The following is a 24,623-nucleotide window of genomic DNA, read 5'->3' as shown; positions in this document are numbered from 1 at the left end:
CCCACCCCCCAAAAAGCCCCCCATGCCCCCCATTCCCCCATGCCCCCCTTATACCCCTATACCCCTCTTACACCCCCCATGCCCCCCTTATACCCCCTTATACCCCCCCCCATTCCCCCCCTCTCTAGACCGCCCTCCAACCCACCCTCCCAACAAGCCCCCCCTAATGCCCCCCATGGTCCCCCATAACGCCCCTTATACCCCTCTTACACCCCCCATTACCCCGCTCTATACCCCCATCCTACCTCCCTCAAGGTACCCCCCATATCCCCCTTATACCCCTCTTACACCCCCCATACCCCCCTCTACCCCGTCCTACCCCCTCTATACCCCCGATGCCCCCCTTATACCCCCTTATACCCCTCTTACACCCCCCATACCCCCCTCTACCCCCATTCCTACCCCCTCTATACCCCCCATATCCCCCTTATACCCCTCTTACACCCCCCATACCCCCCTCTACCCCGTCCTACCCCCTCTATACCCCCGATGCCCCCCTTATACCCCCTTATACCCCTCTTACACCCCCCCTGCCCCCCTTATACCCTCTTATACCCCTCTTATATCCCACATGCCCCCTTATACCCCTCTTATACCCCTCTTATACCCCCCTTGCCCCCCTTATACCCCCTTATACCCCCTTATACCCCTCTTATACCCCCCATTCCCCCCTCTCTACCCCCTCCCACCCCCCAAAAAGCCCCCCATGCCCCCCATTCCCCATACCCCCCTTATACCCCCCTTATACCCCTCTTACACCCCCCATGCCCCGCTCTACCCCATCCTACCCCCTCTATACCCCCGATGCCCCCCTTATACCCCCTTATACCCCTCTTACACCCCCCCATGCCCCCTTATACCCCCTTATACCCCCCATTCCCCCCTCTCTACCCCCTCCCACCCCCCAAAAAGCCCCCCCCCATGCCCCCCATTCCCCCATACCCCCCTTATACCCCTCTTACACCCCCCATACCCCGCTCTACCCCATCTACCCCCTCTATACCCCCCATATCCCCCTTATACCCCTCTTACACCCCCCATACCCCCCTCTACCCCGTCCTACCCCCTCTATACCCCCGATGCCCCCCTTATACCCCCTTATACCCCTCTTACACCCCCCATGCCCCCCTCTACCCCCATCCTACCCCCTCTATACCCCCCATGTCCCCCTTATACCCCTCTTATACCCCTCTTATACCCCCCCTTGCCCCCCTTATACCCCCTTATACCCCTCTTATACCCCTCTTACACCCCCCCTGCCCCCCTTATACCCCCTTATACCCCTCTTATATCCCACATGCCCCCTTATACCCCTCTTATACCCCCCATTCCCCCTCTCTACCCCCTCCCACCCCCCTCCCCACCCCCCCCCTCACCCCCCACCCCATTTTCCCTGACCCCCCCCCCCAGGTATCAGGATGAGCTCTTGCAGCAGCCGGGCGCTGACGCTGCTGAGCAGCGTTTTCGGGGCGTGCGGGCTGCTGCTGGTGGGCATCGCCGTCAGCACCGACTACTGGCTCTACATGGAGGAGGGGGTCGTCCTGCCCCAAAACCAGAGCACCGAGGTGCGCATGGCGCTGCACGCCGGACTCTGGCGCGTCTGCTTCTTCGCCGGTACGTTAGAGCGACCACCCGGTACCCCCCAGTGGGTGCCCACCCTGGTAGCCCACCCCGGTAGCCCCCAGTGGGTGCCCACCCTGGTAGCCCACCCTGGTATCCCCCAGTGAGTCCCCACCCCGGTATCCCCCCCAGTGGGTGCCCACCCTGGTATCCCCCGGTGGGTGCCCACCCCGGTACCCCCCAGTGGATGCCCACCCCGGTATCCCAGTGGGTGCCCACCCCAGTATCCCCCAGTGGGTGCCCACCCTGGTAGCCCACCCTGGTATCCCCCAGTGGGTGCCCACCCCAGTATCCCCCAATGAGTGCCCACCCTGGTATCCCCCAGTGGATGCCCACCCTGGTAACCCACCCTGGTATCCCCCAGTGGGCGCCCACCCCAGTATCCCAGTGGGTGCCCACCCCGGTACCCCCCAGTGGGTGCCCACCCCGGTATCCCCCAGTGAGTGCCCACCCTGGTAGCCCACCCTGGTATCCCCCAGTGGGTGCCCACCCTGGTAGCCCACCCTGGTATCCCCCAGTGGGTGCCCACCCCGGTATCCCAGTGGGTGCCCACCCCAGTATCCCAGTGGATGCCCACCCCAGTACCCCCCAGTGGGTGCCCACCCCAGTATCCCAGTGGATGCCCACCCCGGTATCCCAGTGGGTGCCCACCCCAGTATCCCAGTGGGTGCCCACCCCGGTACCCCCCAGCGTGTGCCCACCCCAGTATCCCCCAGTGGGTGCCCACCCCGGTATCCCAGTGGTTGCCCACCCCAGTATCCCAGTGGATGCCCACCCCGGTACCCCCCAGTGGGTGCCCACCCCAGTATCCCCCAGTGGGTGCCCACCCCGGTACCCCCAGTGGATGCCCACCCCAGTATCCCAGTGGTTGCCCACCCCAGTATCCCAGTGGATGCCCACCCCGGTACCCCCCAGTGGGTGCCCACCCCAGTATCCCCCAGTGGGTGCCCACCCCGGTACCCCCAGTGGATGCCCACCCTGGTAGCCCACCCCGGTATCCCCCAGTGGGTGCCCACCCCGGTATCCCAGTGGGTGCCCACCCCGGTATCCCCCAGTGGGTGCCCACCCCGGTATCCCAGTGGGTGCCCACCCCGGTATCCCCCAGTGGGTGCCCACCCCGGTATCCCAGTGGGTGCCCACCCCGGTATCCCCCAGTGGGTGCCCACCCCGGTACCCCCCAGTGGGTGCCCACCCCAGTATCCCCCAGTGAGTGCCCACCCTGGTATCCCCCAGTGGATGCCCACCCTGGTAACCCACCCTGGTATCCCTCAGTGGGCGCCCACCCCAGTATCCCAGTGGGTGCCCACCCCGGTACCCCCCAGTGGGTGCCCACCCCAGTATCCCCCAGTGAGTGCCCACCCTGGTAGCCCACATTGGTATCCCCCAGTGGGTGCCCACCCCGGTATCCCAGTGGGTGCCCACCCCAGTACCCCCAGTGGGTGCCCACCCCAGTATCCCCCAGTGGGTGCCCACCCCGGTAGCCCGCAGTGGATGCCCACCCCAGTATCCCAGTGGGTGCCCACCCCAGTATCCCCCAGTGGGTGCCCACCCTGGTAGCCCACCCTGGTATCCCCCAGTGGGTGCCCACCCCGGTACCCCCAGTGGGTGCCCACCCCGGTAGCCCCCAGTGGGTGCCCACCCTGGTAGCCCACCCTGGTATTCCCCCAGTGGGTGCCCACCCCAGTATCCCCCAGTGAGTGCCCACCCCGGTAGCCCCCAGTGGATGCCCACCGTGGTATCCCCCAGTGGGTGCCCACCCCGGTAGCCCCCAGTGGATGCCCACCCTGGTAGCCCACCCTGGTATCCCCCAGTGGGTGCCCACCCCGGTATCCCAGTGGGTGCCCACCCCAGTATCCCAGTGGGTGCCCACCCCGGTACCCCCCAGTGGGTGCCCACCCCAGTATCCCCCAGTGGGTGCCCACCCCAGTATCCCCCAGTGAGTGCCCACCCTGGTAGCCCACCCTGGTATCCCCCAGTGGGTGCCCACCCTGGTAGCCCACCCTGGTATCCCCCAGTGGGTGCCCACCCCGGTATCCCAGTGGGTGCCCACCCCAGTATCCCAGTGGATGCCCACCCCAGTACCCCCCAGTGGGTGCCCACCCCAGTATCCCAGTGGATGCCCACCCCGGTATCCCAGTGGGTGCCCACCCCAGTATCCCAGTGGGTGCCCACCCCGGTACCCCCCAGCGTGTGCCCACCCCAGTATCCCCCAGTGGGTGCCCACCCCGGTATCCCAGTGGTTGCCCACCCCAGTATCCCAGTGGATGCCCACCCCGGTACCCCCCAGTGGGTGCCCACCCCAGTATCCCCCAGTGGGTGCCCACCCCGGTACCCCCAGTGGATGCCCACCCCAGTATCCCAGTGGTTGCCCACCCCAGTATCCCAGTGGATGCCCACCCCGGTACCCCCCAGTGGGTGCCCACCCCAGTATCCCCCAGTGGGTGCCCACCCCGGTACCCCCAGTGGATGCCCACCCTGGTAGCCCACCCCGGTATCCCCCAGTGGGTGCCCACCCCGGTATCCCAGTGGGTGCCCACCCCGGTATCCCCCAGTGGGTGCCCACCCCGGTATCCCAGTGGGTGCCCACCCCGGTATCCCCCAGTGGGTGCCCACCCCGGTATCCCAGTGGGTGCCCACCCCGGTATCCCCCAGTGGGTGCCCACCCCGGTACCCCCCAGTGGGTGCCCACCCCAGTATCCCCCAGTGAGTGCCCACCCTGGTATCCCCCAGTGGATGCCCACCCTGGTAACCCACCCTGGTATCCCTCAGTGGGCGCCCACCCCAGTATCCCAGTGGGTGCCCACCCCGGTACCCCCCAGTGGGTGCCCACCCCAGTATCCCCCAGTGAGTGCCCACCCTGGTAGCCCACATTGGTATCCCCCAGTGGGTGCCCACCCCGGTATCCCAGTGGGTGCCCACCCCAGTACCCCCAGTGGGTGCCCACCCCAGTATCCCCCAGTGGGTGCCCACCCCGGTAGCCCGCAGTGGATGCCCACCCCAGTATCCCAGTGGGTGCCCACCCCAGTATCCCCCAGTGGGTGCCCACCCTGGTAGCCCACCCTGGTATCCCCCAGTGGGTGCCCACCCCGGTACCCCCAGTGGGTGCCCACCCCGGTAGCCCCCAGTGGGTGCCCACCCTGGTAGCCCACCCTGGTATTCCCCCAGTGGGTGCCCACCCCAGTATCCCCCAGTGAGTGCCCACCCCGGTAGCCCCCAGTGGATGCCCACCGTGGTATCCCCCAGTGGGTGCCCACCCCGGTAGCCCCCAGTGGATGCCCACCCTGGTAGCCCACCCTGGTATCCCCCAGTGGGTGCCCACCCCGGTATCCCAGTGGGTGCCCACCCCAGTATCCCAGTGGGTGCCCACCCCGGTACCCCCCAGTGGGTGCCCACCCCAGTATCCCCCAGTGGGTGCCCACCCCAGTATCCCCCAGTGAGTGCCCACCCTGGTAGCCCACCCTGGTATCCCCCAGTGGGTGCCCACCCTGGTAGCCCACCCTGGTATCCCCCAGTGGGTGCCCACCCCGGTATCCCAGTGGGTGCCCACCCCAGTATCCCAGTGGATGCCCACCCCAGTACCCCCCAGTGGGTGCCCACCCCAGTATCCCAGTGGATGCCCACCCCGGTATCCCAGTGGGTGCCCACCCCAGTATCCCAGTGGGTGCCCACCCCGGTACCCCCCAGCGTGTGCCCACCCCAGTATCCCCCAGTGGGTGCCCACCCCGGTATCCCAGTGGTTGCCCACCCCAGTATCCCAGTGGATGCCCACCCCGGTACCCCCCAGTGGGTGCCCACCCCAGTATCCCCCAGTGGGTGCCCACCCCGGTACCCCCAGTGGATGCCCACCCCAGTATCCCAGTGGTTGCCCACCCCAGTATCCCAGTGGATGCCCACCCCGGTACCCCCCAGTGGGTGCCCACCCCAGTATCCCCCAGTGGGTGCCCACCCCGGTACCCCCAGTGGATGCCCACCCTGGTAGCCCACCCCGGTATCCCCCAGTGGGTGCCCACCCCGGTATCCCAGTTGGTGGGGATGGGTGGTGGTGGGAGATGGGTGCTGAGGGTTTGGATGGGGAGGAGGGCACGGGAGGGCACGCGGGATGGCGCGGGGGTCGTACGGGATCGCACGGGGCCGTATGGGATCACACGGGGTCGTATGGGCTTGCATGGGATCATATAGGCTTGCACGGGCTGACATAGGATCACACAAGCTCACATGGGCTCACACGGGCTGACATGGGATCATACGGGATCACACGGGATCATATGGGCTCACATGGGATCATATGGGCTCACATGGGATCATATAGGCTCACACGGGCTGACATGGGATCATGCAAGCTCACATGGGGTCACACAAGCTCACATGGGATCACGCAAGCTCACATGGGGTCACACGGGCTGACATGGGATCATACGGGATCACACGGGATCATATGGGCTCACATGGGATCATATAGGCTCACACGGGCTGACATGGGATCATGCAAGCTCACATGGGGTCACACAAGCTCACATGGGATCACGCAAGCTCACATGGGGTCACACGGGCTGACATGGGATCATACGGGATCATATGGGCTCATATGGGATCATATAGGCTAACATGGGCTGACATGGGATCATGCAAGTTCACATGGGATCACACAAGCTCACATGGGATCACATGGGCTGACATGGGATCACACAGGATCATATGGGCTCACATGGGATCATATAGGCTTATACAGGCTGACATGGGATCACACAAGCTCACATGGGATGACACAGGCTGATATGTGATCATACGGGATCACACGGGATCATATGGGCTGACATGGGATCATATAGGCTTACACGGGCTGACATGGGATCACACAAGCTCACATGGGATGACACAAGCTCACATGGGCTCACACGGGCTGACATGGGATCATACAGGATCACATGGGATCATATGGGCTGACATGGGATCATATAGGCTTACACGGGCTGACATGGGATCACACAAGCTCACATGGGCTCACACGGGCTGACATGGGATCATACAGGATCACACGGGATCATATGGGCTCACACGGGCTCACATGGGCTGACATGGGATCACACGGGATCACACAAGCTCGCACGGGATCTCAGAAACTCGCATGGGGCCATATGGGATCACACAGGATCACACAGACTGACATGGGATCACACAGGATCACTCAGGCTCACATGGGCTTACACGGGATCACACGTGCTCACATGGGTGCACATGGGCTCACATAAGTTCCCACGGGTTCATATAGGCTCCCACGGGATCCCCCGGGATCACATTGGCTCCCACGGGATCCCACAGGCTCCCACCCCCCAGGGGTGAACCTGGGGGGGGTTGGGGTGACCCTCTGGGATCTGGGGGGGTCCCAGGAAGACCCGAAGGGACCCTATGGGATCTGGGGGGATCTGGGGGTCTCTTTGGGGTATGGGGGGTCCCAGGGGGCATTAGGGGGGACCCTATGGGATCTGGGGGGGTCCCAGGAAGACCCGAAGGGACCCTATGGGATCTGGGGGGATCTGGGGGTCCCTTTGGGGTATGGGGGGTCCCAGGGGGCATTAGGGGGGACCCTATGGGATATGGGGGGTCCTGGAGGGACCCTATGGGATCTGGGGGGATCTGGGGGGACCCTTTGGGGTATGGGGGGTCCCAGGGGGGACTTGGGGGGACCCTATGGGATATGGGGGGGTCCTGGGGGACCCTATGGCATCTGGGGGTCTCTTTGGGGTATGGGGGGTCCCAGGGGGCATTAGGGGGGACCCTATGGGATATGGGGGGTCCTGGGGGGACCCTATGGGATCTGGGGGGATCTGGGGGGGACTCGGGGGGACCCTATGGGATATGGGGGGATCTGAGGGGACCCTATGGGATATGGGGGGTGCTGGGGGGTGACCCTGAGGGTGTGCCCCCCCCACCTCGCAGGGCGGGAGAAGGGGCGCTGCGTCGCCTCTGAATATTTCCTGGAGCCCGAAATCAACCTGGTGACCGAAAACACCGAGAACATCCTCAGTGCGTGGGGCTATAGGGGCTACGGGGGGTTCTATAGGGGTTCTGTGGGGGCTCTGTGGGGTTCCGGAGGGGTTCTCTGGGGCTATGGGGTTCTATAGGGGTTCTAGGGGGGCTCTATGGGGTTCTATGGGGCTATGAGGTTCTATAGGGTTCTATGGGGCTTCTATGGGGCTATGGGGTTCTATAGGGGTTCTATGGGGGCTCTATGGGGTTCTATAGGGTTCTGTGGGAGCTATGGGGACTCTATGGGGTTCTATGGGAGCTATGGGGTTCTATAGGGGTTCTATGGGGTTCTATAGGGTTCTATGGGAGCTATGGGGGTTCTATGGGGTCCTATGGGAGCTATGGGGTTCTACAGGGTTCTGTGGGGGCTATGGGGTTCTATGGGGGCTCTAGCAGTTCTATAGGGGTTCTATAGGGTGTTATAGGGGACTATAGGGATTGTACAGGGGCATATAAGGACGGGGCAGGGGCTGTATGTTGGCTATAGGGTCTCTATATTGGACCAGGGGGGTTGTACAGGGGTTATGGGGGCCATGGGGACTATAGGGGTCCTATAGGGGCTGTGGGAGACTCTATAGGGGTGTATGGGGGGGCAGGTCTCAGGGCTCGCAAAGGGCGGTGGAGGGTATAGGGGGGGGGGGCTCTATAGGGGGTCTGGCGGGTTGTCCATAGGGGCCCAGGGGTCTATAGGGGCCATGGGCGCCCTTAGGGCTGCATGGGGGCAATATAGGGGCTGTGCAGGGGCTATAGGGGACCGTGAGGGGTCTATAGGGGCTGGAGGGGTTGGGGTGGGTCCATGGGGGGCTGGAGGGGTCTGGCAGGGTGGGGGGAGTCTATAGGGGTCTATAGGGGCTGGAGGGGTTGGGGTGGGTCCATGGGGGGCTGGAGGGGTCTATAGGGGTCTACAGGGGTCTATAGGGGCTGGAGGGGTTGGGGTGGGTCCATGGGGGGCTGGAGGGGTCTAGCAGGGTGGGGGGGGTCTATAGGGGTCTATAGGGGCTGGAGGGGTTGGGGTGGGTCCATGGGGGGCTGGAGGGGTCTATAGGGGTCTACAGGGGTCTATAGGGGCTGGAGGGGTTGGGGTGGGTCCATGGGGGGCTGGAGGGGTCTAGCAGGGTGGGGGGGGTCTATAGGGGTCTACAGGGGTCTATAGGGGCTGGAGGGGTTGGGGTGGGTCCATGGGGGGCTGGAGGGGTCTGGCAGGGTGGGGGGAGTCTATAGGGGTCTATAGGGGCTGGAGGGGTTGGGGTGGGTCCATGGGGGGCTGGAGGGGTCTATAGGGGTCTACAGGGGTCTATAGGGGCTGGAGGGGTTGGGGTGGGTCCATGGGGGGCTGGAGGGGTCTAGCAGGGTGGGGGGGGTCTATAGGGGTCTACAGGGGTCTATAGGGGCTGGAGGGGTTGGGGTGGGGGTCTGGCAGGGTGGGGGGGAGTCTATAAGGGTCTACAGGGGTCTATAGGGGCTGGAGGGGTTGGGGTGGGTCCATGGGGGGCTGGAGGGGTCTGGCAGGGTGGAGGGAGTCTATAGGGGTCTATAGGGGGCTGGAGCCAGCTGCCGCCCCCCCCCAGAGACGGTGCGGACAGCGACCCCCTTCCCCATGGTCAGCCTCTTCCTCGTCTTCACGGCCTTCGTCATCAGCAACGTGGGGCACATCCGTCCCCAGCGAACCCTCCTGGCCTTCGTCTCCGGCATCTTCTTCATCCTCTCCGGTGAGGGACCCTCCCTGCCCCCCCGCACCCCCCCGGGGTACCCCCAGGACCCCCAGACCTGCCCCAGAAACCCCAGAGACCCCTCCAGGACCCCCATATCTGCCCCAGGACCCCTGAGGGCCCCCATATCTACCCCAGGACCCCCGTATCTGCCCCAGGACCCTTCACCACCCCTGTATCTACCCCAGGACCCCCCTAATTGCCTCAGAGACCCCCAGAAACCCCATAACTTCCCCCAGAACCCCCTTATCTTCCCCCAGGACCCCCATATCTTCCCCCAGGACCCCCCAGACACCCCCCAGGACCCCCATAATTGCCTCAGAGACCCCCAGAACCCCCATATCTTCCCCCAGGACCCCCATACTTGCCCCAGAACCCCCCAGATACCCCTCCAGGACCCCCATATCTGCCCCAGGACACCCATAATTGCTTCAGAGACCCCCAGAACCCCCATATCTTCCCCAAGAACCCCCATATCTCCCCTCAGGACCCCCACATCTCCCCCAGGACCCCCACATCTCCCCCCAGAACCCCCACATCCCCCCTCAGGACCCCCACATCTCCCCTCAGGACCCCCATATCTGCCCCAGAACCCCCACATCTCCCTCAGCACCCCCATGTCTCCCCCAGAACCCCCACATCTCCCCTCAGGACCCCCATATCTCCCCTCAAAACCCCCATATCTGCCCCAGAACCCCAATATCTCCCCTCAGGACCCCCATATCTGCCCCAGAACCCCCACATCTCCCCTCAGGACCCCCATATCTGCCCCAGAACCCCCACACCTCCCCTCAGGACCCCCACATCTCCCCCAGGACCCCTATATCTCCCCAGAACCCCCATATCTCCCCCCAGAACCCCCACATCTCCCCTCAGGACCCCCACATCTCCCCTCAAAACCCCCATATCTGCCCCAGAACCCCAATATCTCCCCTCAGGACCCCCATATCTGCCCCAGAACCCCCACATCTCCCCTCAGGACCCCCACATCTCCCCACAGAACCCCAATATCTCCCCTCAGGACCCCCATATCTGCCCCAGAACCCCCATATCTCCCCTCAGGACCCCCATATCTCCCCCCAGGACCCCCGTATCTGCCCCAGAACCCCCATATCTCCCCCCAGAACCCCCACATCTCCCCACAGGACCCCCATATCACCCCCCAGAACCCCCACATCTCCCCTCAGGACCCCCACATCTCCCCTCAAAACCCCCATATCTGCCCCAGAACCCCCACATCTCCCCTCAGGACCCCCACATCTCCCCACAGAACCCAAATATCTCCCCTCAGGACCCCCATATCTGCCCCAGAACCCCCACATCTCCCTCAGGACCCCTATATCTCCCCTCAAAACCCCCATATCTCCCCCAGAACCCCCATATCTCCCCTCAGGACCCCCACATCTCCCCTCAAAACCCCCATATCTGCCCCAGAACCCCCACATCTCCCCCCAGAACCCAAATATCTCCCCTCAGGACCCCCATATCTGCCCCAGAACCCCCATATCTCCCCTCAGGACCCCCATATCTCCCCCCAGAACCCCCATATCACCCCCCAGAACCCCCATATCTGCCCCAGAACCCCCACATCTCCCCCAGAACCCCCATATCTCCCCCCAGAACCCCCATATCTCCCCCCCCCCCCAGCACTGACCCAGGGTTTGGGGTATTTTTTTATTTTTGGGGGGGGGGGGGTTTGTCCCCCACAGGTCTGTCGCTGGTGGTGGGGCTGGTGCTCTACATCTCCAGCATCAACGACGAGGTGATGAACCGCCCCAGCGGCTCCGAGCAATATTTCCAGTATCGCTACGGCTGGTCCTTCGCCTTCGCCGCCTCCTCCTTCCTCCTCAAAGAGGTGCGACGCCTCGCACGCCCCTCGCACGCCCCTCGCACGCCGCCCTCGCACGCCGCCCTCGCACGCCCCTCGCACGCCGCCCTCGCACGCCGCCCTCGCACGCCCCTCGCGCGCCGCCCTCGCGCGCCGCCCTCGCGCGCTTCGCCCTCGCACGCCGCCCTCGCGCGCTTCGCCGGCCACCGCGCGCGCTCCTTGCACGCCTTCGCGTGAGCTTTGCGGCGGCCTCGTGCGACGGCCTTGGCACGAGGAGGGGGCACGGGGAGGGGTTTGCACGCGCGGGTGGGACAGGGAGGCGCGGCGGCGGTGCGGCGGGGCGGGGCGTGCACGCCCTCGTGAACCGTTGCGTGCTGTTGCACAGCCTTGCACACCATTACACAAGATTGCACAGCTTTGCACGCCCTTGCACACCATTGCAAACCCTTGCACACCCTTGCGCACCCTTGCAAACCATCGCACACCCTTGCACACCCTTGCACACCCTTGCAAACCATCGCACACCCTTGCAAACCATCGCACAGCTTTGCACGCCCTTGCAAACCACTGCACATCATTGTGCTCCCTTGCACACCACTGCACACCCTTGCACACCGTTGCAAACCACTGCACAGCTTTGCACGCCCTTGCAAACCACTGCACAGCCTTGCACGCCCTTGCACACCGTCGCAAACCATTGCACGCCCTTGCACACCATCGCACAGCTTTGCACACGCTTGCAAACCACTGCACATCATTGTGCTCCCTTGCGCACCATCGCACAGCTTTGCACACCCTTGCAAACCATTGCACAGCTTGACACACCATTGCACACCCTTGCACACCCTTGCAAACCGTTGTGCTCCCTTGCACACCATCGCACAGCATTGTACACTCTCGCACACCATTACAAACCATCGCACACCCTTTGCACACCATTGCATGCCTTTGCTGGCTCTTGCACGCCCTTGCACACCCTTGCACGCTGTCACCTGCCCTCACCCACCCTGTCCCCGTCCCCGGCAGGGCACAGGCGTGATGTCGGTGTACCTGTTCACCATTGCACACCCTTGCATGCCCTTGCACACCCTTGCCCACCCTCTAACACCTTTGCACACCATCAAACAACCTTACACACCATCATACACCCTTGCACACTATTACACACCACCGCTCACCCTTGCCCACCATCACACGCCCTCGCACACTGTCACGCGCCCTTGCACAGCCCTTGCTGACCGCCTAACACCCTCGCACGCCATCATACACCCTTGCACACCATTACACACTGTCGCTCACCCTTGCACACCATTATATGCCCTTGCACAGCCCTTGCCAACTACTGCTCACCCTTGCACACCCTTGCACACCATGGCTCATCCTTGCCCACCATTATATGCCCTTGCACACTGTTGCACGCCCTTGCACGGCCCTTGCCCACCGCCTAATGCCCTCGCACACCATCATACACCATTACACACCACCGCTCATCCTTGCCCACCATCACACGCCCTTGCACACCGTCGTGCGCCCTTGCACAGCCCTCGCCCACTGCCTAACGCCCTCGCACACCATCACACACCATTACACACCATTGCTCACCCTTGCACACCATTATATGCCCTTGCCAACTATTGCTCACCCTCTAACGCCCTCACACACCATCATACACCCTTGCACACCATTACACACCACCGCTCACCCTTGCACACCATTATATGCCCTTGCACAGCCCTTGCCAACTATTGCTCACCATCACACACCCTTGCCCACCATCACACGCCCTCGCACACCGTCGCGTGCCCTTGCACGGCCCTTGCAAACCATTGCACACCCTCTAACACCCTTGCACACCCTCTAACACCCTCGCACACCATCACACACCATCACACACCCTTGCCCACCATCACACGCCCTCGCACACCGTTGCACGCCCTCGCACGACCCTCGCCCGCCGCCTGACGCCCTCGCACGCCATCATACACCCTTGCCCACCATCATACGCCCTCGCACACCATCGCGCACCCTTGCACACCATTGCACGGCCCTTGCCAACTATTGCTCACCCTCTAACACCCTCGCACACCATCACGCACCATCACACACCCTTGCCCACCATCACACGCCCTCGCACACCCTCGCACGCCCTCGCACACCCTCGCACGCCCTCGCACGACCCTCGCCCGCCGCCTGATGCCCTCGCACACCATCATACACCCTTGCCCACCATCACACGCCCTCGCACACCCTCGCGCGCCCTCGCACGACCCTCGCCCGCCGCCTGACGCCCTCGCACGCCATCATACACCCTTGCCCACCATCATACGCCCTCGCACACCGTCGCGTGCCCTTGCACGGCCCTTGCAAACCATTGCACACCCTCTAACACCCTTGCACACCCTCTAACACCCTCGCACACCATCACACACCCTTGCCCACCATCACACGCCCTCGCACGACCCTCGCCCGCCGCCTGACGCCCTCGCACGCCATCATACACCCTTGCCCACCATTATACACCCTCGCACACCATCGCGCACCCTTGCACACCATTGCACGGCCCTTGCCAACTATTGCTCACCCTCTAACACCCTCGCACACCATCACGCACCATCACACACCCTTGCCCACAATCACACGCCCTCGCACACTGTCGCACGCCCTCGCACACCCTCGCACGCCCTCACACGACCCTCGCCCGCCGCCTGACGCCCTCGCACACCATCATACACCCTTGCCCACCATCATACGCCCTCGCACACCCTCGCGCGCCCTCGCACGACCCTCGCCCGCCGCCTGATGCCCTCGCACGCCATCATACACCCTTGCCCACCATCATACGCCCTCGCACACCGTCGCGTGCCCTTGCACGGCCCTGGCAAACCATTGCACACCCTCTAACACCCTCGCACACCCTCTAACACCCTCGCACACCATCACACACCATCACACACCCTTGCCCACCATCACACGCCCTCGCACACCGTCGCACGCCCTCGCACGACCCTCGCCCGCCGCCTGACGCCCTCGCACGCCATCATACACCCTTGCCCACCATTATACACCCTCGCACACCATCGCGCACCCTTGCACACCATTGCACGGCCCTTGCCAACTATTGCTCACCCTCTAACACCCTTGCACACCCTCTAACACCCTCGCACACCATCACACACCCTTGCCCACCATCACACGCCCTCGCACACTGTCGCACGCCCTCGCACAACCCTCGCCTGCCGTTGCACGCCCTCGCACGACCCTCGCCTGCCGCCTGACGCCCTCGCACGCCATCATACACCCTTGCCCACCATCATACGCCCTCGCACACCGTCGCGTGCCCTTGCACGGCCCTGGCAAACCATTGCACACCCTCTAACACCCTTGCACACCCTCTAACACCCTCGCACACCATCACACACCATCACACACCCTTGCCCACCATCACACGCCCTCGCACACCATCACGCGCCCTTGCACGGCCCTTGCCAACCATCATACACCCTCGCACACCATCATACACCCTTGCACACCATTATACACCCTCGCACACCGTCGCGCACCCTTGCACGCCATTGCACGGCCCTTGCCAACTATTGCTCACCCTCTGACACCCTCGCACACCATCACGCACCATCACACACCCTTGCCCACCATCACACGCCCTCGCACACCCTCGCACGCCCTCGCACGACCCTCGCCCGCCGCCTGACGCCCTCGCACGCCATCATACACCCTTGCCCACCATCATACGCCCTCGCACACCGTCGCGTGCCCTTGCACGGCCCTGGCAAACCATTGCACACCCTCTAACACCCTTGCACACCCTCTAACACCCTCGCACACCATCACGCACCATCACACACCCTTGCCCACCATCACACGCCCTCGCACACCGTCGCACGCCCTCGCACGACCCTCGCCTGCCGCCTGACGCCCTCGCACGCCATCATACACCCTTGCTCACCATCATACGCCCTCGCACACCGTCGCGTGCCCTTGCACGGCCCTGGCAAACCATTGCACACCCTCTAACACCCTTGCACACCCTCTAACACCCTCGCACACCATCACACACCGTCACACACCCTTGCCCACCATCACACGCCCTCGCACACCCTCGCACGCCCTCGCACGACCCTTGCCCGCCGCCTGACGCCCTTGCACGCCATCATACACCCTTGCCCACCATCACATGCCCTCGCACACCATCACGCGCCCTTGCACGGCCCTTGCCAACCATCATACACCCTCGCACACCATCACACACCCTTGCCCACCATCACACGCCCTCGCACACTGTCGCACGCCCTCGCACGACCCTCGCCCGCCGTTGCACGCCCTCGCACGACCCTCGCCTGCCGCCTGACGCCCTCGCACGCCATCATACACCCTTGCCCACCATCATACGCCCTCGCACACCGTCGCGTGCCCTTGCACGGCCCTGGCAAACCATTGCACACCCTCTAACACCCTCGCACACCCTCTAACACCCTCGCACACCATCACACACCATCACACACCCTTGCCCACCATCACACGCCCTCGCACACCCTCGCACGCCCTCGCACGACCCTTGCCCGCCGCCTGACGCCCTTGCACGCCATCATACACCCTTGCCCACCATCACATGCCCTCGCACACCATCACGCGCCCTTGCACGGCCCTTGCCAACCATCATACACCCTCGCACACCATCACACACCCTTGCCCACCATCACACGCCCTCGCACACTGTCGCACGCCCTCGCACGACCCTCGCCCGCCGTTGCACGCCCTCGCACGACCCTCGCCTGCCGCCTGACGCCCTCGCACGCCATCATACACCCTTGCCCACCATCATACGCCCTCGCACACCGTCGCGTGCCCTTGCACGGCCCTGGCAAACCATTGCACACCCTCTAACACCCTTGCACACCCTCTAACACCCTCGCACACCATCACGCACCATCACACACCCTTGCCCACCATCACACGCCCTCGCACACTGTCGCACGCCCTCGCATGACCCTCGCCCGCCGTTGCACGCCCTCGCACGACCCTCGCCTGCCGCCTGACGCCCTCGCACGCCATCATACACCCTTGCCCACCATCATACGCCCTCGCACACCGTCGCGTGCCCTTGCACGGCCCTGGCAAACCATTGCACACCCTCTAACACCCTCGCACACCATCACACACCATCACACACCCTTGCCCACCATCACACGCCCTCGCACACCGTCGCGCGCCCTCGCACGACCCTCGCCCGCCGCCTGACGCCCTCGCACGCCATCATACACCCTTGCCCACCATCATACGCCCTCGCACACCGTCGCACGACCCTCGCCCACCCCCTCGCGCCCTCGCCCGCCGTCACGGTCCGGCGGAGCGGGGTCCCCCGTCGCCCACGCCGTGGCCCGTGTGTGTGTGTGTGTGTGTGTGTGTCCCCTCTCCGGCAGGGCGCGGGCGTGATGTCGGTGTACCTGTTCACCAAGCGGTACGCGGAAGAGGAGCTGTACCGGGCGCCGGCGGGGCTGCTGCGCCCGCGGCTCAGCGCCTGCTCGGGGCTGTCGGGGCAATTCCTGCAACCCCGCGCCTGGCCCCGCGCCCGCAGCCCCTCGGACGCCTCCTCCGACGTCTCCATCCAGATGACGCAGAACTACCCCCCCGCCATCAAGTACCCCCAGCACGGCCACCTCTCCACCTCCCCCTGCTAGGGGGCGGGGGGGGCGGGGGGGACGGACACGGCACGGGGAGGATGGGGACGGTGGGGACGGTGGGGACACGGGGAGGGTGAGGGTGATGGGGACGGTGGGGACACGGGGAGGGTGAGGATGATGGGGATGATAGGGACGATGGGGACACGGGGAGGGTGAGGGTGATGGGGACGATGGGGACACGGGGAGGGTGAGGGTGATGGGGACGGTGGGGACGATGGGGACACGGGGAGGATGAGGATGATGGGGACGGTGGGGACACGGGGAGGATGGAGATGATGGGGACAATAGGGATGATGGGGAGGATGGGGACAATAGGGATGATGGGGACGATGGGGATGATGGGGACACGGGGATGATGATGGGGACATGGGGACATGGCAACGATGGGGACAGTGGGGACATGGGGATGATGGGGACAGTTGGGACATGGGGATAGCGGGAAGGATGGGGACGACGGGGACGTGGCGACAGTGGGGACATGGGGACGACGGGGACAGCAGGGACGATGGGGGGCTTGGGGACAACGGGGATGACGGGGACGTGGGGGACGTTGGGGAGGGCAGGGGACACCATTGAGGGACACTGGGGGCACCAGGGGCCATGGGACAGCAGGTGCCACGGGGACCTTGGGGACGTTGGGGACAACGGGGACAATGGAGACCTTGGGGACGTTGGGGACGATGGGGACGTTGGGGATGTTGGGGACATTGGGGACAGCAGGGAGCGGGCAATGGGGCCACCAGGAGACAGGGACCCACCACGGGTGGGGACGTGGTGGCCACCAAGGATGGGGACATCTGGGGATGGGGACAACCAGGGCCACCAGGAACGGGACAATGGGACCAGCGGGAGGGGGGACAACTGGGGCCACCGGGACCCTGCCGTGGGACGAGGCCACCGCCAGGGCCACCGTGGCCCCGTCCCATCCTGGCCACCGGTAGCCGTCGGGTGACCTCAACCGGTGGCGGATGGGACGTCACTTGCCGGCCGGCCCGTCCTGCCGTCGTGGCCGGGGTGGCTCGGCGGCCATCTTGTCACGCCAACCACGGCCAACGATGGGCAGGGTGAGCCTTGGTGGCCACCTCCTCCTGCCGCCGTGGCCAACGATGGGCGGGACGTGACTCGGTGGCCACCTTCTGCCACCGTGGCCAACAATGTGTAGGATGAGCCTTGGTGGCCACCTCCTCCTGCCGCCGTGGCCAACGATGGGCGGGACACGACGCGGTGGCCATCTTGTCCCATCAACGATGGCCAGGACGCAGGTCAGTGGCCATTTTGTCTGGCCACAGTGGCCAATGTGGCTCGGCAGCCATCTTCTTCTGCCACCGTGGCCAGTGATGGTCAGGAGGAACCTCGGCGGCCATTTTGTGCCACCACGGCCAATAATGGACGAGCAATGGCTTGGTGGCCATCTTCTCCTGCCGTCACAGCCAATGATGGACAAGCAACGGCTTGGCGGCCATCTTCTCCTGCCGTCACGGCCAATGATGGACAAGCAACGGCTCGGCGGCCATCTTCTCCTGTCATTACAGCCAATGATGGTCAGGAGGAACCTTGGCGGCCATCTTCTCTTTGCCACCATGGCCAATAATGGACAGGCAACGGCTCGGCAGCCATCTTCTCCTGCCACCATGGCTAACGATGGACAGGGTGAGCCACAGCGGCCATCTTCTTCTGCCACCGTGGCCAACAATGGACAGGGTGAGCCATGGCGGCCATCTTCTCCTACCACCATGGCCAACGATGGACAAGGTGAGCCGTGGAGGCCATCTTGTCCTGTCATCATGGCCAACGATGGACAAGGTGAGCCATGGAGGCCATCTTGTCCTGTCATCATGGCCAACAATGGACAGGGTGAGCCACGGCGGCCATTTTCTCCTGCCACCATGGCCAACGATGGACAGGGTGAGCCACGGCGGCCATTTTCTCCTGCCACGGCGGCCATTTTCTCCTGCCACCATGGCCAATGATGGACAGGGTGAGCCATGGCGGCCATTTTCTCCTGCCATCATGGCTGACACGGCTCGGCGGCCATCTTCTCCCACCAACCATGGCCAACGCCAGGCAGGACGTGGGTCGGCGGCCATCTTTATTGTGTCCCCATTGACCCCTGGGTGCTGGGCGACCTCCCAGAAGAGGACCCTGAGAGTGATGGGGGGGGGGGGGGGGCCGGATCCAGGCCACCCCCCCCCCCGGTCTCTCTGCTGCTTTCAAGCCCGTTTGGCTTTAGCGACGCTTCGCCGCCCCCCCCCCCCCCCAAATTTAAGGGGTCTCCCCCTGACCTTTGAACTCTGCCCCCCCCCGCGTGGCTGGTCCACGGTGGGGTCAGCCCCCTCCCACGGCTGCCAGCGCCCATTAGCACAAATTGGGGGGGCGAGGGGGGGTCCCGGATACCCAGGTCCTTGCTGGGAGGGTGGGGGGGTCCTAGAGCAATTGGGGGGGGGTCCCAGATGCCTGGGTCCTTGCTGGGAGGGGGGGCGGGGGGGGTAGCTTTGGGGTGGGGGGAGGGAAGGGGGAGCCCAGCTGCCTGGGTTCCCTGGTTTTGGGGGGGGGGAGGACCCCCCCCCAATTTCTGTGGCAATAAACGGCTTCAATATGTAGCTTCCCCCCCCCCAAAAAAAATAAAAATAGAGGGGGGGGCTCGGGGGGATGGGTTTAAACACCCCCAAAGTGGGGGCAGCAGAGGGGGGGGCCCCGGTGAAGGGGACCCGGGGTTGGGGGGGCAGCGGGGCTGGGGGGGGGGCATTGAGCCCCCAGTCCAGGGCATGGGGGTCCCCCGGCTTTGAGGGGGGGGGCCCCCCGGGGTTTGCCCCCCCCCACCGCTGTACGATATGTAAATAGGGATCGACGCGACCTCATTAAAGGATTTCAAACTACGCAACCCCCCCGTGTGTATGTGTGGGACACCCCCCCCCAAAATTCATCCCTGAGACCCCCCCCCCCAAACCTCCAATACTCCCACTGGGGGGGGGGGGGGCAATGAGGGGGCTTGGGGGGGTTAATTAGGGGCTGGAGGGGACAATGGGCATCTTGGGGGATTAATTAGGGGCTGGGGGGGCAATGGGGGGCAATTAGGGACTGGGGGGACAATGGGGGTCTTGGGGGGCAATGGGGGGGCTTGGGGGATTAATTAAGGGCTGGCGGGCAATGGGGGGTTAATTAGGGGCTGGGGGACAATGGGGGGGCTTGAGGGGCAATGGGGGGGCTTGGGGCATTAATTAGGGGCTGGAGGGCAATGGGGGGGTCTTGGGGGATTAATTAGGGGCTGGGGGGCAATGGGGGGTTAATTAGGAGCTGGGGGACAATGGGGGGCTTGGGGCATTAATTAGGGGCTGGGGGGCAATGGGGGGTCTTGGGGGGGCAATGATGAGTCTTGGGGCATTAATTAGGGTCTGGGGGGCAATGGGGGGTCTTGGGGGGCAATTTGGGGCTGGGGGGGCAATGCAGGGTTAATTAGGGGCTGGAGTACAATGGGGGGTCTTGGAGGATTAATTAGGGGCTGGGGGGACAATGGGGGGCTTATGGGGCAATTAGGGGCTGGGGGGCAATGGGGGGGCTTGGGGGATTAATGAGGGGCTGGGGGGGCAATGCAGGGTTAATTAGGGGCTGGGGGGGCAATGGGGGGCTTATGGGGCAATTAGGGGCTGGGGACAATGGGGAGTCTTGGGGGGCAATTAAGGGCTGGGGGGGGCAATGGGGGGTCTTGGGGGCAGTTAGGGGCTGGGGGGGGCAATGGGGGGAAACTGGGGGATTCCTGGGAGAAATGGGGGGGGGGGGCAATGGGGAACACGGGGGGGGGTCCTGGACCAGCTCAGTGGGATGCGCCCCCCCCCCGCTCTAGGGGGCGTGGCCACGCCGTTGCTAGGCGACGGCCCCGCATCCCCCATCCCCATGACAACCTGCCCACGGGCGCCCCCCCCCCAAAAACCTTAACCCCGCCCCTCCCAGGCTCCACCCCCTCTGACGTCACCCCCCGAAGCTTCCAGGCTCCGCCCCGCACCGCTGCCCGCCCCCCCTCCTCCTCCCTCCCCGCCCCCCCCACCGCTCCCACCCCCCCCCCTCCGCCCCCCCCCCCCCCCAACCCACCCCCCCCCCCCACCCCGCACCCGCCGCAGCCGCACCCGAACCGGCACCGGCACCGGGATCCCCCTGGGACCCCCCCGGGACCCCCCCCCAGAACACACACCCCCCCCAGAACACCCCCCACCCCCCCAGAACACCCCCCCCTCAGACCCCCCCCCAAGCACCGCCCCCCCCCAAAGCAACACCGGGACCCCCCCCCCCCCAAAACCGGCATCAAGACCCCCCCGAACCGGTACCGGGGACCCCCCCCCCCGGCCTGAACCCCAAAATCGGGCTCATCCCCCCCCCGGACCCCCCCAAACCGGCGTCTGAGAAGGTAACGCGGGGGGGGGCACAGGATTTTTGGGGGGGGGGGATAAGGTCCGGGAGGGGGTTTGGGGGGCCATTGGGGGGGTCCTGGGGCATGTTGGGGTTCGGGGGGGGGACATTGGGGGTTTTCGGGGGGCTCTGGGGGATGTGGGGGGGGGCAAACAGGGCTCCTGGGGGGGCTCTGGGGGTTTTTTGGGGGGTCCTGGGGGGGTGTTAGGGGGCAGACAGAGGTTCTGGGGGGCTTTTGGGGGGGGTTCTAGGGGGGTATTGGGGTCCGGGGGGGTCTTCGGGGGGGGGCTTGGGGTTTTTGGGGGGGTCCTGGGAGGTGTTGGGGTCCGGGGGGATCTTGGGGGGGGCCTGGGGGATTTGGGGGGGTCCTGGGGGGTGTTAGGGGGCAGACAGAGGTCCTGGGGGCTTTTGGGGGGTCCTAGGGGTTGTTGGGGTCCGGGGGGGGTCTTGTGGGGGGGCCGTGGGGGTTTTTGGGGAGCCCTGGGGGTTGTTGGGGTCCGGGGGGGTCTTGGGGGAGGCCCTGGGGGTTTTGGGAGCCCTGGGGGGTGTTAGGGGGCAGACAGAGGTCCTGGGGGCTTTTGGGGGGGGGGTCCTAGGGGGTGTTGGGGTCCGGGGGGGTCTTGGGGGGGGGCTGGGGCATTTTGGGGGGCCCCTGGGGGGTGTTAGGGGGCAGCTGATGTCCTGGGGGGTTTTGGGGGGGGGTCCTAGGGGGTGTTGGGGTCCGGGGGGGTCTTGGGGGGGGCCCTGGGGTTTTTGGGGGAACCCTGGGGGGTGTTAGGGGGCAGAACGATGTCCTGGGGGCTTTTTGGGGGGGGCTCTGGGGTTGTTGGGGTCTTGGGGGGCCCCTGGAGGCTTTTGGGGGGGCCCTGGGGGGCTGAGAAGGGTTGGTGGCAGTTTGGAGGATTTGGGGGGGCTTTGGGGTCTTGGGAGGGGGGAGAAAGAGACCCCGGGGCCTTTGGGGGGGGGGCCCTGAAGGATTAGGGAGCCCTGGGGGGGGGCATGGAGGGGCCCTGGGGGTTTTGGAGGGGCCCCTGGATGGTGTTGGGGACAGTGAAGGGTTTTGGGGGTCGCTGGGGTCTTTGGGGGTGCCCAGGGAGGGTGGGGGTCCTTGGGGGGGGGGCAGCAAGCTTTGACGGAGGCTTTTTGGGGGGATGTTGGTGGCTTTGGGGGGCTCCTGGGGGTGTTGGGGGTATGGGGGGGGCAGGGAGTGGTGTTGGGGGCCCTGGGAGGTTTTGGGGGGCTCCGGGAGTTTTGGGGGGCAGAGAAAGGTGTTGGGGGGCTCTGGGGGCTGTAGGAGCTTGGGGGGGGGGGCTGGAGTCCTTATGGGGGACCCTGTGAGGCTTTGGGGGGGGGGGTCGGGGGGTGAGGGTGGCTTTTGGGGGGGCCCTGGGGGTGTGGGGGGTGAGATTTGGGGGCACCTGGGGGGGGGGGGGGAGCAGGAGATTTGGGGTGGTCTTGGGGGGGTCAGTCTCGGGGGGGGCATTTCCCACCCCATTTGGGGGGGCGAGGGGGGGTGTTCTGGTTGGGGGGAGGGGCCAGGTAAGACACCCCCCCCCCCCATAACATGGCGGGGGGCCGGGGGGGGGTGGACCCAGGCGTCCAGGTGGACCACGTGCACACGCGTGTGCACGGCCGCCGAACGCCCACACGCGTGTGCCCGCTCCCGCATCCATGCGCGTGGCGGGGGGGGGCGGGGGGGGCACGCTCACACACGCGTGTGGCCCGGCTGCGTGCATCCGCTTCCCCCCCCCCCCCATCTTCGCACGAGCGTGTCGTACACGTACGTGTACGTCTTCGCTCACGTACACGCTCGGCCTCGCACGCTCAGCCTTGCACACGCGTGTGCGCCGCCCCGTGCGGGGTGTCCGTCCAGCTTGGGGGGTTGGGGGGGGGGGTATAGCCACACCAGTGAGTCACCCACCGGTGGGTGCGCGTGTCCCCACGTGTGACGCACGCCCGTGAGTCAGCACGCGTGACGGCGGCGGCGGCGGGGGGGGCGGCGGCGCACACGCGTGTGCGAGCACACGCACGCAGCGAGCAACGTGCACGAGGGCTTGTACGGGCCCTCCTGTTATGGGGGGGGTGGTGGTGGGCTTGATGCACGAGGCCGGGCACCCTCGTGCGAAACCACTCGTGCGAAACCCTCGTGCGAAACCCTCGTGCGAAAACCCTCGGTCGTCGTGTCTCCGCAGCTCGCTGCCGTCACGGAGGAGCCGTCGGTGCCCTGCGAGCGTGCGAGGCCACGGCCACGTCCCCCCCCCATGGACTCGGGCCCGGGCATCGCTCGCCCCCCCCCCGGGGCCCTGAGACGTGGAGGGGGGGCAACCCCGGACACTTGGGTCCTTTCGGCCCCCGGACGCCCGGGGACCCTTCCCCGAAATTTGGGCAGGTTGGGGGGGGGTCTAGGGGGCAAAGAGGGGGGGGCCCCAACGCTTGGGTCCTCCAGCAGGAGGGGGGGGGCGTAGGGGTCCCAGCAGCGGGACCCCGACACCTGGGTCCCCTCCCCCGGAGCCCCGGTAGCCGGTGGGGTGTAGGGGGTCAAATTTGGGGGTTCCTGAACATCTTGGGTGTCCCGTGTTCCCCCCCACACACACCCCACCCCATCACCCACCTGAATTCCTGGGTGTCGTGTCCCCCCCCCAGCACCCCATCAGGCCACCCATACACCAGGGTCCCCCCCAGCACCCCCCCCAAATACCTGGATCTGTCCCCCCCCCAGCACCCACCTGAACACCAGGGTCCCCCCAGCACCCCATCACCCACCCAAAACACCAGGGTCCCCCCCCCCCAGCACCCACCTGAACACCTGGGTCCCCCCCCCAGCACCCACCTGAACACCTTCATCCCCCCCCCAGCACCCACCTGAACACTTGGGTCCCCCCCCAGCACCCCACCACCCACCCAAACACCGGGGTCCCCCCATCACCCACCCAAACACCTGCATCCCCCCCCCAGCACCCACCTGAACACCTTCATCCCCTCCAGCACCCACCCAAACACCAGGTCCCCCCCCCAGCACCCACCTGAACACCTGGGTGTCCACCCCAGCACCCACCCAAACACCAGGGTCCCCCCCAGCACCCCACCACCCACCCAAACACCTGCATTCCCCCCCCCCAGCCACACCACCCAAAACACCAGGGTCCCCCTCCCAGGACCCCAGCACCCCCCCCAAATACTGGATCTGTCCCCCCCCACCACCCACCCAAAACACCAGGGTCCCCCCCCCACCCCACCAACCCCCCCCACCCACCCAAACGCCGGCGTCCTCCCATCCCGCCACGCGTGGCGGGGGGGTGGGTGGGTGGGAGTGTATTTTTTGCGGGGGGCGGAGGGGGG

General features: G+C 65.5%; 1 protein-coding gene across 1 annotated transcript; it reads left to right on the top strand.

Moving 5' to 3' along the window:
* The first annotated feature begins 1,411 nt into the window (after positions 1 to 1,411).
* Positions 1,412 to 16,891, top strand: CACNG7 (calcium voltage-gated channel auxiliary subunit gamma 7). The gene is made up of 5 exons (XM_069777838.1): positions 1,412 to 1,614; positions 7,558 to 7,644; positions 9,216 to 9,356; positions 11,066 to 11,211; positions 16,623 to 16,891. The coding sequence occupies exons 1-5, from the start codon at positions 1,419 to 1,421 to the stop codon at positions 16,878 to 16,880; spliced, it is 828 nt and encodes a 275-aa protein (XP_069633939.1). The 5' UTR covers positions 1,412 to 1,418; the 3' UTR covers positions 16,881 to 16,891.
* The last annotated feature ends 7,732 nt before the right edge of the window (positions 16,892 to 24,623 follow it).

The sequence above is a fragment of the Haliaeetus albicilla genome, unplaced genomic scaffold (genome assembly GCF_947461875.1).
Source record: "Haliaeetus albicilla unplaced genomic scaffold, bHalAlb1.1 scaffold_169, whole genome shotgun sequence".
Lineage (NCBI taxonomy): Eukaryota > Metazoa > Chordata > Aves > Accipitriformes > Accipitridae > Haliaeetus > Haliaeetus albicilla.
The sequence above is the reverse complement of the archived record's forward strand: the minus strand, read 5'-3'. Positions and strand labels throughout refer to the sequence as shown.